This window comes from Leptinotarsa decemlineata, unplaced genomic scaffold (genome assembly GCF_025532065.1).
Source record: "Leptinotarsa decemlineata unplaced genomic scaffold, Ldec_3_MD MMD2_tig00000232_RagTag_RagTag, whole genome shotgun sequence".
NCBI lineage: Eukaryota > Metazoa > Arthropoda > Insecta > Coleoptera > Chrysomelidae > Leptinotarsa > Leptinotarsa decemlineata.
In genome coordinates, this window is record NW_027412546.1 from 1006432 (window position 1) to 1019710 (window position 13279).

The 13279-nt window shown below is 39.5% G+C and overlaps 1 protein-coding gene across 5 annotated transcripts in view; it reads right to left on the reverse strand.

Annotated features, from left to right (window-relative positions):
* LUBEL (Linear Ubiquitin E3 ligase) overlaps positions 1–13279 on the reverse strand; it is a 32977-nt gene that overhangs the window by 5342 nt on the left and 14356 nt on the right. For 3 of the 5 annotated variants that reach the window (XM_023159344.2, XM_023159342.2, XM_023159343.2), the window contains exons 4-17: positions 12431–12573; positions 11935–12078; positions 10421–10556; positions 10024–10184; positions 9138–9368; positions 7565–8465; positions 7113–7393; positions 6079–6273; positions 5825–6016; positions 5485–5625; positions 5084–5347; positions 3895–4102; positions 944–3843; positions 34–231 (exon numbers count right to left, since the gene is read on the reverse strand). In XM_023159344.2, coding sequence (XP_023015112.2) covers positions 34–231; positions 944–3843; positions 3895–4102; positions 5084–5347; positions 5485–5625; positions 5825–6016; positions 6079–6273; positions 7113–7393; positions 7565–8465; positions 9138–9368; positions 10024–10184; positions 10421–10556; positions 11935–12078; positions 12431–12573 — 6095 coding nt within the window. Of the gene's footprint in view, positions 1–33; positions 244–943; positions 3844–3894; positions 4103–5083; positions 5348–5484; positions 5626–5824; positions 6017–6078; positions 6274–7112; positions 7394–7564; positions 8466–9137; positions 9369–10023; positions 10185–10420; positions 10557–10610; positions 10760–11934; positions 12079–12430; positions 12574–13279 lie in introns of those variants that run through there. The other 2 variants (XM_023159346.2, XM_023159345.2) reach the window with 2 other exon arrangements.

Below are 13279 nucleotides of genomic sequence, written 5' to 3' on the forward strand. Positions count from 1 at the left end.
TTTTTCTTGACTATTTCAAAGAAAACACTTTACCTGGTTCATCTTGTATTTTCCGGCACACAACTCGCATTCTTGCTGCAAAAAAGAAATGGCAGCATCCAGCGAATTGCAGTCTTTGACCGCCTCGAGAGCTTCCTCAGCGGAAAACTTCAGCGCCATCAAACTCACAGCCAACTCCGCTTGTTGGTAGTTTGTAACCTGACCTTCGGCTAAAAATCTCCGAGCTTGTCGCTAAGGAAAAAACTACAGATAGGATCATTACCCAAGAAATGCTTCGCTCTAAAAATTGGAATGAAGAGGTGAAATATGAACATTGTATTCTTTTGACGTGTTTCAGCTCAGAACATTCGGGAAATAGAAGAGAATCTCTTTTCATGTAGATAAAAGATGAGGTTATTTTGCTGCTTGGAAGCTATTCGACTTGTCTTCCAATTAATCGAAAACAGCTCAAAAACAAAGCAGTCAAGACAAATTGAACCACAAGTTAATGAAGGGCCTTTATTATTATTATTATTAAATGCATTGTTGGATTCAACTGTCGTTAAAGTTCAAGTCTGAGTTCAATTAAGCATGGATATCTCCCCATGGAAAAGCAAAGTTTTAATACGCTCTCAAAGTCACAGATGGCGCCGTCGTACACTTTGTTCTGTACTGACAAATGGAAATACACTTTAGACTGCAAGAACATCTTACGAATTGCTCATTAATGTTCTCTCATTGCCAGAATCAAGGGATCCACATTAATTAAACTAATTTTCTTGTCATTCAACAAGAGGTCAGCCAGACATTATTCCTTTGCCCTCCCATCTTTTTGATGAGTAAATTTGTCGAAACAATTCAACATTTTCTTATAACATTCAGATAGATATTGTAATGTGTATAGGAATTCTAAACAAAAACATAGTTTGGGAGACCTCAACGATTCAAATTTTCACATTCTCACCTCCATCAGTTCCAATTCACTCAGCTCCTTAACTTCTAGACTCGGTTCGCTCTTGGCGAGCTCCTCTTTGCTTTCCTCAAAACCGTCTTCGAAAAACTCCCCTTCCTCCATCTCGGCTCGATTCTCTTCCGAAGAAAACTCTTCAGATTCGCATGTTTCTTCGATGCTGTACTTTATCGGGACTTCTTTCAAATTGTTCGTAAGCCTGTTCACTCTTTTGCTTATCTGAGACAAATTTATATTCAGTTCCTTAGAAACGTTAGAGTTCTTCTTCTCGAAGTCTTCGTAATCTTCAGTGTTCGACTCGAGAACCTCCTCGTAGTCCTCAAACTCTTCATAGCTATCTTCGTCTGTCATAGGGTCGAGTAGTTCCTCTACGTTGCTGTCTGAAACGGAAGAATCGCTGTCGTTGTCCAGAGACTTCGTGTAGGAGAGTTGTTTAGAGCTGGTCGTTGAGTCGAAAGAGCTTCTGTTGACCGCAGAAAGTTTCGCTTTGCTTGTTTTCTGTTGATTCTTGCTACAATCAGGTAGCGGTTCTTCATTTGTAGCAACAGAATTTACTCGTTCATCATTGGAAGGTTTGTCGTCTGGTGGTTCTTCCTTTCTTGGCTGTTTTACTTCGACACTTTCCTGAACTATCTTAGAGGTGCTTGATTTCTCTCCCATTGCTTGCGGAAATGTTTTTATTGGGATTTTACTAGCAGAAGGCGACTGAGGCTGTTTCAAGTCAGCCTTAGAGATTGAGCGCTGCTTCGGAAGTGGGATTCTAGAGGGCCTCCTTGCTATTGGAATTGTTGTTTGTTTGTTTTGTGCCATCTGTACAGTGGTTGATGTTTTTAGGGATTTTTTCTCATGATCAGGTTCAGCAACGGGCACGACTTGTTTTGAAGCGTTCTCTGTTTCAACTCGACTTTCCTCTGTTGATTTTGTCGCCTTATCTTCTTTGCTCTCACTAATATCTGCCCAAGGTTTTGCATTTCTCTTGACATCTTCGTTTTCCACCACTACGTCTAATACAGGAGTTGTTGCAGAAGATAAGTTTTCGTTGCTCTTATTTTTGAATTTAGAGTACTTCTGACTGTCGCTTTTTTTGATCGGTTTCCTTCTACTGAGTTTATTGGACCCTGCGTTTGTGTTTGCGCCTTTTTCTTCTACAGGTTCTTTGTTGTCTTCTGCCTCAATTTCGATTTTTGAATAATTTGTGTCCGCTTCGTCTTGTATTTCACTACTCGATTCTGTTGTACTAGACTCTCGATGCAAGGCTCTTTTCTCTGCACGTTTTCGGCTTTTCCTCATGCTCTTTTTTTGTTTTCTGGTTAATTTGGAGTTGTTTATATTGTTTTTTGTATGAAGGCTCGGTGGTTTCTTTGCAGTACCCGTATTTGGGGGACTGATTTCAAAATCTTCATCATTTTTGACGTTTTCTTGATCCACAATCCCAGTATTCACAATTGTTTTTTTCGGAGATGAGGATACAAGCAGTTTCATTGCAGAAATTCCTTGCTTGCTTTCCTTACTATCTTCTTTTACAATTTTCTCAAGACTCGATTCGCTGTTTCTTAAAGCATCATTTTCAATCAAGTGATTTATTTCCTCTGTTTCAACGATTTTCATTTCAGGTGATGTTATCTGCAATTGCTCATCATTATCGTTAGCTTCTAATTCTACTTCCACTTGATAAATTGATAATTCCTCATTTTCTTTTATTTGAACAATTTCAGCACTTGCGATCTCTTGGTTAGGTTGCATCACTTCCCCTTCTTCTACTTTATCGCTGAAATAATTTGATATATAACTTTCTGAATTGTTTTCATCTTCTGGTTTATGTTGGTCAAATTCATTTTCGTTGACAATGGCTTTTGGAACTACTGAAACATTTTCAACCACACTTTTGAAGTCTTCAAATTCTGAAGTATCAGTTTGCATCATTTGGGTTGAACTGTCGTTTAGATTTTCTTCTATTTCTTTTTTGGGTTCATTTTTTGGGATGCCTTCTGAGGACCATTTCTCTGTCTCATCTCCAGATTCTGTGGATTGACCCTGGGCTCCAAAACTTTCGTTTATTCTCTCCTCGGGCTTTTCATCAACTGTTTTTGTCAAACTGACCTCATTTAAAAATGTATCGCTACCAGCAGCAATGCCATCGACAGTCGGAAGAACTATATTTGTAGTGAAGGTGTTGCTTATTGCAGGATTGGCAAGACTCTCATTAACATTTTTCTCTGAATTATAACTATCACGTTGTGAAGTTTGTGAAGCTTCACTCTCAAGTATTACATCGTGTTCGTTCACTTGATGTGCTTCATCAGATGTTTCAACAGTAGATAGCATGATATTGAGCGTACTTATACTAGTTTTTCGTGGATGTAGTGGATCCTGTGGACGTTCATCCATTTCCAAGCTAACCGGACTTCTGATAGGGCTTTCAACAGCGTCCATGAAGTCGAGATTCTGGAAGTCATCACTACTTTCACTTTCCGACATTGAATTTGTAGCATTATCGAAAGGAAGGGGTTGCTCTGAAGTTTCATCGACTAGTTGCTTGACAGTTCTACTTTTTTCCACGTAGACTTTGTTTTTCGTCATATTGACATCATCCACGGTTTCATCTTCCAAAACAATAATTTTATTACTATCTTTCTCGGCTACTACATTGTTATCTTCCAAATTTTGAGTAAAGTTGTTAATGTCTTCTAAGTTTTTCATAATTTCATTTTCGATTAGTTCAAGAGAATCTAGTCTAACCTTATCTTCTAGCGAGCTTGGTTGCGTTGTTTCTAATTCATCTGAAACTGTGTTGGTGGAGGTACTTACTTGAGGGGAGCTGTTTATATCGAAAGGGGGACTTGTACTTACCGCCTTTGCTTCTTCTTTCGTATTCTTATCGTTCGCAGACGCATCTACAAAACTTGGTGTTATCAATCGAGTATCTTGACGAAATTATCACTCACCTTCACCCCTTATCATTTTAAGCGTCGCCCCCTCATTACCTGCCTCATTTTCAGTACCAACCGGCGGGCCCCGAATCCTCATCAAGAACGGTTTGAGTTGAGTTTTGCCCAATTCGTTAAAAGCCGCTTCCAAGTCACCTTGATTCGCCGTCAGCACTGTTAAGATATCCTCTCTACTGAAATCTCCTCGAGATGCCAAGTCAGCGTACTGAAAAAAAAAGAAAAAGACTTTGGAATTTTCGGAAACAAAGAAGCCTCCCACAAAATGTTACAAATTGTTTTTGCAATAGGAGCTACAATGTTCGATCACAAAAATTATTACTTTTCAAGCTACATCGGTTTCTGTTCATTCTTAAGATGACGTTTCACATTAATTGCTGAAACAACTACTATATTGACAGTTTCGGGGTGGCCGTGGCAGAGAACGGACGTGCTGATAACGTCCGCCCACAAAGAAGGTACGCTGATGCTATGTGCTATCCGTTTTGTGTTGTGCTAGTCCACTGTGTAAAACACCGAAATGTGTGAGAGTTTTTAAAAAGTGAAGTTTGAGGGCCCCTTTATTCACGCCGGTATCCAGGCCGGGTGGTTCGGATAACCACGTAAAGGGGCCATGTATGTGAATTATAAATCCGAAGGTCTCCCGAAGAGGAGGCGACCCAATTAATATATATTTGAAAAAAACCAGAAGATCTCATGAGCAGGAGGCGACAATAAAAAATATATTGTTTTTTATCATGAAAAGTGTGACAAAAAAGGGGTGGCAGCATTGCTTCGAGCAAGACCGCTGCGTGCCACCGACGGAGCTTCTGTCAAATTGATGTCAATTTGATAGGAGGAGTCTGGACAAATGCGCCCGAGTGGGAAGCAACGTCCATAAATTTAGAGAAGAAGAAGAAGACATTTGTATAATACCAACTAACTGCAATAAGAAATAACTGACCAAGACTGAATCAAGACTATACAAAGCTTTAAATAATTTTCAGTTTTTCCATACAAATTTTGAAATGATGTCACCTTGTTGTGACTAGCTACCTCTTCGAACAGTTATAGAGAATTTACTCATAACTGACCACCCAATAACTGACTCTGTATGATGTTTTGATGATCGAGCAGAAAGGCATAAAAATTAGAAGTATTTGTCATGAAAAATAGTTCTCAAATGAAAATTTAATGTGTTGATACAAACCTTTCTCTGTCTCTGTTCGACGCACTCTTCCACAGCAGGCCACAAATCTCCTTGGTGTTTTCTGAGAGCCTCGCGGGCTTCTTTCTCGGAAACAGTTCCCACGATATTCATGGGTTCCTCGCGACCCATTTGGGTGGCCAACGTTCGAACTCTGCTTATGATTGAATCCCAATGTTGTTTCAACCATTCTATTGGGTTTGAGTCCTTGCAGTGCAGAATAGCCGCCTGGACTTCATCTGCGGTGTACTTATATTGCTCAGCTTCCTTAAAACCACTTGATATGAGTACAAATATGAGATTTTGCTACAATCGTACTGTATATGTTGGTTTTTACTATTTGTTTTACATTTGTACTTGATGACTCTTGCAGAAGAGACTATCTATCTATGTTTTCAACTTACTCTCAGAAGTTTCACTAGTTCCATCCCTGAGGCTTTGAAGGCATCATGTCTGTGGAATCCATTTTCTATCGATCTCGGATAGTCTCTCTCTCCGTGCTGGTACGAATCTAACCTAAGGTGACTTGGATCGGAATGTTCCATCTGAAATGAATTTGATTCAATACCTAGTCTCGTTCGAGAAGTGAAGCATGTGGTGAACTGAGACAATGTACGTGTTATAATCGGTTCAATGAAGGGAATGTATTAAAAAGGTGTTTGTTTCAACTCTAAAATCAAAGCCTTATAAGTGTCTTAAACCTATTTGTGCGAGAGGCTGAAAGTAATAGTATTAATGAAGCACCCTGTAATATCCCAAGTCATGATGGCTCGGTCTACGGTGGTGTTCCGGCTTCCTCAAGTCTAACGTACTATGCGTCAATCGGCCATTAGGGAGTTGCTGAAGTTTTCTCTCTTTTTCGTAACCTTTTTGGAAATACGGCTCTTCTTCGTAGTCGAATGGAATCGGACTGTGTTCTCTGCTGCCCGGTAAGCTCTAAAAACAGAGAAAGTGACTGGTTTCGTCAATAAATCAGTCAATAAAATTAGTTTTCGTACCTGTGAATCGGTGGTGATGGAGTGTCTACTTAAAGACCTATGTAGCGACCACTCCGAGTTTCTTCTTTGCGATGATGGCGCACGCAAAGACAGAGAACGGTTCAAGCAGCTTCGTCTGCTATTTCTACTAACTGACCTGGCTCTTGGCATTTGAGGGCTTCTAGAAACAGACATTTCCTGTGATTCTTCGATAGTCTGAAAAATAGATTACATCAATGAATGATTATATGACATTATTGATGAGGAGAATAATCTATTACTTCTACAATGTGAAAAAAATTCATAATAACCGAAGTAAAACTAGTGTAGCTTCTCAATAGATTCCATGAATGTCCACAAACAAATTAAGGGCGTCATATATCGGTAATCTAACAGGTCATTCTACGGAATCACGTTCCCCTTCTCACCGATTTAGATAATTGTCATTTAGCCACTTGCGAATCAGTCTGAGATAATGAATAAGTTCCTCATCTTGCTGGAACATAACATGAGTTGAATACTCATTTGGGTTCGTCAATTATTTGAACCGATAGACAGGCAGACGTGGTCCCATAGAATGACCCACTAGATCACCTGATATGATATCACAATCACAGTTCATTTCAGAACTCATAGGTAGAAAAAGAGGTGCTCACAATGAAGATTTCATCATTGATAGGGAGTGAACGATGAACATTTTGAACATTTTTTGGAGTGAATTCATGAGTTTTGAATACATATGTCCTTACAATTATAATAATTATCATTTGTTTGCAAGTTTCTATAATGAAATCAACTGCTAATTATTCGAGAACAGCTAATCCCATTTCCAAAATTACAAAAATATCAAATACAGAATCGACATGCCTATCAAACGAAGTATCACAAGACCTCCTCTTCCTATTTATTACTTTTATTCGTTTTCAATGGTTGAGTTAGAGTTTGTTACAATGGTATTCACTACAACTGACTCATAGTTTTCACGCTTATACACCTTCTATGCAAGTTCTACATCAAAGATCCCTAATTTTCGAGTATGTTTTTTAATAACTTACTTGTGTTGACATATCCTGAGGTGGCGGAGAAGTCCCAGTCGAAGTGGTTACCATTTTTTTCTCAGATTTCTCCAAAGCGTAGCCTTCACTTTTATCTTTCCCGCCTTTTTTGCACTTCAAAGCTACGGCGGTTTCCTCACCTAACGCATTATTCGGTACTTCACTGAAAGATGGTACGTCCTCACTAATCAAAACACTTCGCACCGACCCGTCAGATTGCACTTCTACACTCTCGTTTATCCGCTCCATCTCACTCGCACTATCTCGGGACTCTTCGGCTCCTACAACAACAACGGGAAGACGTTTACATTAGTTACAGACACAACCACACACGTTTTAGTATTGTTAACACACGAAAAAAAACGGCATACAGGTATGAGTTCTGGATTATTTGTTCGGGAAGGAGGCAAACTTGGTTCCGGGCCAAAATGATATCTTTCTACTGGTCCTACCTTTCTTGGTATCTAGGAGCGCAGGCCTGGCGGGGTCGTTGGATATTTTCAATCGCTCAAGCTTGTTTCGCACGGACTCCGTCTCGCTGTTGTCTTTACTGTAGTCGTCGCTGGAGAGGTTCTTCTGGGCCGCAGTTTCTTTGCGACTTGGGGGTTTCTGTTTCGGGACAGCACGTACTTTCTTGGCTTCGCTCTTGACAACTTTGGCACCCGAAGTCGGAGTCTTGCAACAGACTTGACAGACCCTCGTGCCTGCCTCATTCACAAACGTGCAATGTTCACATTCCCAATCGGCGTCCGGTACTTCAATTTCAAACGGTTCCGCCTTGTTGTCGTACTCCGACTCTTCGTTAATAACGTCGCTCTCCTTCTGACTTTCGGAGAGTTCGTCGTCCGTCTCGCTCGAAGAGCCCTGTCTGCTTCTAACCACGGACCCTCTTTCGATTCTGTCGATGGTGTTCCTTCTAGCGACTTCCCGAGGCATCGAATTTCGCTCTCTTGTGGAAAACCGCCCCAAAGACTTCCTTTCAGTGTGGCTGAAACTCGACCTCCTGTCGTCCAGGTCCCTTTCGTCGTCCGTTTCGTCAACATCCCTGTATTTTTTCCTGCTCTTCCTGCTTAGGGTCGATTTCCTGGACTTGACGCTGTGCGTGGGCGAGGCTGGTCTCGAGTGGCTGCAGGACCTGGAGTCATGAACGTGATTGACTGGCACAGGATAGGGGTACATGGTTGACGGCGGCGCTCCATGCCAAGTGCCCATCCACATCGGATTCATCGGATAACCTCCGGGGACGACGTTCAAGCTCATGTTACTGCCGCGGTGGTCGTCGTAGCCCATCGGATTTATCCAACCGGTCGGGCAACATTGGGGAGGGTAGTTGAGTTGAGCCATGGATTGTGCCTGCAACAAATAAGAGAGGAATATATAGGGGTGGTGGATACTGTGATCAATTTAAATTTTTCGGTAAATTTTCTTCAGAAAATATCAAAAAGAGAATCTCAGAATCCTGATACATTAGATCTCTAGGAAAAGGACGAAAAGAAAAAACAGAAGAGATAGTGAGAGAAAGAAATCATCGAGTAAATAAAACAAATGTCCTGAGGGGTTTCTGGAAACTTGCTGAGGTATTGAACAAGAATATATCTTTGTCTGGAGCCGTTAGGCACGGTCAAGTACGTAAAATAGTCACAATCAAACGATGGCCTCAGTAGAGAACTTTTAGAGTGTCTGATTAGTTTTATCTCGCTTCGATTTATCTGTAGGCTCTTCCTGAAAATTCCGTGTTGCATTGATAATTCACGAAGGTTGAATACTTTATTTATTATAATTATTTATATTTATCATTTAATAAGAAATCATATTATCTGTTAAAAATTTGTTTTCCGTTAACCAGCTGTCACCCTCTACGAACGACAACTCTGAAAAGTCGAAACTTGTGCGAGCTAAAGACCACGGGGGTCTTACCTTCTAACGTGTGATTCCTAACACGGTTCCCAACTTATTGCTACTTTGAAGAAGTCAGAAAAATGAAATGAAAAGATCGTGATGAATGAAATAACTGAATAAACTCACCTGTTGCATCGGTAAAAATCCGTGTTGGTAATGATGTAACATGGGATTGTTCAGGTCGAACACAGAAGCGCTAAGCGGTACCCCTCTCGAGTGAGGGGGACAAGAAGTGTTGCTGAGTTTCCTCTGCACCCTGTTTCCCACGTCCGAGCCGGTTATACTTCCGCCTCGAGTGTGATGTTTTTTCCATTCATCCATTTCCCATTCTGGATAGCCGCTGTCTCTGCTAGAAGGCTGTAGAGCGAATTTTTCAAGTATAAGTATGCCTCATCCTGAAGTAGAACTCAATATAGGAAATATAAGAATTGGAAAAGATTCAACCATAAGGGTTCAATGTGTTTCAGACAAATTCAAACTCCACCAAATGAGTCTAGCTTCTTACAGAACTGATTGGTCTGAAACTCTTTATACGATTCAGAACGACAGTAACCTGCTACGAGTAGGCCTGTTAAGACAACGTAGGTAAATTCCTGCTGTAATCTGACATGTTTCGCAGGATGTATAAATGTTTTGTAATGAGTCAATCCCGGTAGATTTTACCAGAAGTCTTGAACTCTTTGTGGTGTTTGTATGGTAAATGGTAATGCCAATGACAGGTTCTACTCCGCTTGCAGCGCCCTCTCTTACAAGGAAGTCAGCAGCTTCAGCAAGCATGGCCAGGAAACCAGAGCTCAGACAATTTGTTCAGCCATTCTATTGAATAGAGTCTTTTTTAAAGGTTCACTCACAGTTCATATAATATAATAAAAGTGTCAATAGAATCACGCCTTGAGGAACCCAACTGTTTTCATGCTCATTTCTCATTTATTCATAACTTACATAGATCAATTAAATATATTTGTTCTTCAATATTAACGATAATGATATTTTGAGGATGATATGAAATTACCTGATCAAAATGCGAAACAGTCGACGACAAATTGGGGGTGGGTCCCTTCATCGCAATTTGATGTTGCCTGTATCTCTGCTGAAGGGATGGACTAGGACTAGGGGGATCGAATTGCTTGAAGTCATTCGAATGAGTACTTTTAGAGAAGTCTGATTTAAATGCTGCAAAAAATTGTATCGATTAGGATTTTTAAATTCGAAAGTTCAAAACATAACTCATTGGCAAATTGCCGAAAAGGCAGAGCCATAAGAAGAAGAAGAAGAAGAAGAAAACATAACTCATGTCTATTACTAGAAATCATCAATAATTTGTTCAGGAATATTTTGAATTGAACTTATAGGAAAATTGAACTAAGTCTTCACTTAATAAGAATAATAAAAAAATTGAAACCACTTACATCCTTCATTCGGCGATTGAGGTGGCGGCGGAGGCGGCAGTGGTCTGCTCCCCATCAGACCCCGTTTCAGAGTTGACATTTTATCCTTCAGAGAAAATCCGGTGCTGTCCCTTCTAGGCATAGTCGAGGATAAAACCTAAAAAATAACCTATATTATCGCTTCAAGTTTCACAGGTTTCTTCTTAATTACCTTTCGTAAACTAGGATCTGGTGGATACATGAAAAGCTTACTACGCAGGGAGAAGGTTATTTACAAAGTATTTTTCTAAACCCATCGCCAAATGTTTCAAGAATGATATTTTTTGTAATATTCTTAAGAAGTTAATGCTAGGGCAGGCATTTAGGTACGATGATTGCGTTGTTAAGGTGTAGGTATGGAAACCAAAAAACAGAAAGGATTTTTATCAAATTTGTCTTTTTTGTGATAGCTTTCTTCCCTCAAGCATCTCATACTCTCGAATCTTAGGCAGCACTTTGGAATTCTATTAAGTTGAGTTTGTTATAGTTATGATCTGAAAAACGTCATGTCTCAACTATCAATCGTAATAACTTTTTGAACATTTTCGGGTTTTAATATCTCAGATAGACTGATTAAAACCTTTCCCACCTTCAGTGGTTCCATATCCGAAAGTTTTTTCTTATATATCGATCAGTTCCTGGGTGGTTGTCTCTAGACCAAGTTATAAAGCTAAATATTCGTTGGTTAATTCAAGCTAGGTGTCACTGTATTAATAAAAATATAATGGAGTAATAAGTATATTGAATATGTGATGAAAATTGCGAGGGCAGATATTTACGCATGAAATAATTCCATTTACGTACATGAAATTTGCATGGTGTAGATCTCAAATGAATGCTTACTTCACAATAAATCTTATTTTTAGTCAAAACTGTGTTGTAAATTTATTTTTCCCGTTTTTTACTGGGAAAGGGGGAAAATTTGAAGATTTCTCCATTTCCCCTCCCAACAACGAAGTTCTTCTTCTTCTTTTATGAACAGCCCTGTTTGGAATCGATAAATGTGGGTGAGAAGGTTATGTTACAATAACGGCCATTGATGACGATTTTTTGCCCTTTCTTTCGGCTTTTGGGATCCCAAAGAACAACGTGATGGAACCACACAGCAGGAAAATAGCAGTGTGATATGAGAACATAGACTTTCACGGCCTAAACTGATGTTCCAGCTTGATTATATTTGAATGGTTTAGAAATACATCATCCCTAAGAGGTCGAAGTAGTATAAGTAAAACGTTTTCTCCTCAAACTTCGAGACCATAGATCCGATCGCAATGTTTTTAGCGGCCATTTAAATATCACGCTAATAATTTCATTTTTTACGTACATATAAAAAATCTTATAAGGCTTTGAATTTAGAGTCAAAATCTCCTCATTAACAATTTATTTTATTTGCCCCATATTTACAATATTGTTACAACAAATATGCTTTTATTGTTGAATAATTGAAATTTTTGCAACACCTACTAGCTTAGACAACTAAACCAGCTAGTATTTACCTGATTGCGTCTGCCAGGAGTTGGGCTTGGGCATGGAGACGGTCCCATCGAACCGGCCCTGCGGTGGCGTCGAGGAGGCGGTACGGGGGCGGAGGGAGGTTCTCCTTTGGGCGGCAGAGGTGGTCGAATCGACTGCTCGAGTCGCTGAAAAAAATATAGGGATGTTCGAATATTAGGATGTTTGAAAGAGGTGTTTATGCGAGAACGTCGAAGTGTAGAGACAAATTAAATAAATAATTTTGCAGACAGATTCTGTGTGACATCCGATATAGTTCATTGAAGTCCAATAAATTGGTTAAGGCTTTTGCGGCCGAAATTTTCGGTGTAAATGTCTTCATTCGGGTTTGAAGGCCGTCGTAGTTTGGAACTGCATTCTAATGTTTCGCTAGCACGAGTGGCTGGCTTCTTCAGGGGTTTATTAATCTTGATGATTCACCTATGACTGCATTACATACAAATAATTACAAAAACTACAATTTGATAAAATGAAACTCACTCTTCTGGTGTGTGTTTGTCGCTTGGGGTGTCTGTGGTACATGTCGTCGCAGGATAAACAAAATATCTGGGCGCATTCCTCGCACTGAACGGATGGTGCCGACGAACCACATAGCTGGCAATGTTTTCCGGTTTGATTGGAATCTGAAAACTCTTTGCATTAATATCATCACCCAGTATATCTGTAGAATGGAAAAACTGAGCAAAACAGCGACATCTTGCCTTATCAATAACACTTACAAATAATATTAATCACTTGATGCTATAAATAGTGTGTACAATATTTTTCGTTAGTCCATGTTTGGCCTAAATAAACAAAATGGATGGTTTGCCCACTCGAATCCAAGCCACGAACGGACATTGTTTGACCTTGGGACCTTGGGACAATCTATATGGAAACTTCACACATTTGAAATGAATTGGAACATGTATGGGTATAATAGGCACTCGTGTTATTAATATATTTTCACCTCGGTACTTGGCCGATTTTGTATAATATATAAAGAAAAAAAGATTGGAGTGGAACACCCTTATAATTTAGAGGTATGAAAAATAGATTAAAACCTATTCCCAAACCTACCGAATATACACATAAAATTTCATGAATATCGGTCAAACAGTTTTCGATGAGGATGGCAACTAACACTGTGACACGATAATTTTGTATATTAGATAGATTTGTATAACTACAATGGAACAATTTGTCCGATGATAAACATTCAGATTTTGTCTGAATTCATAGAATTTTAATGTTTCAGTTTCTCTTGGAACCATTTTAACAATCAGTCAACACTTTTTTTTCAATTTACATCCTCAAGTTTTCAATATATATTATGAATGTTCTCAATAT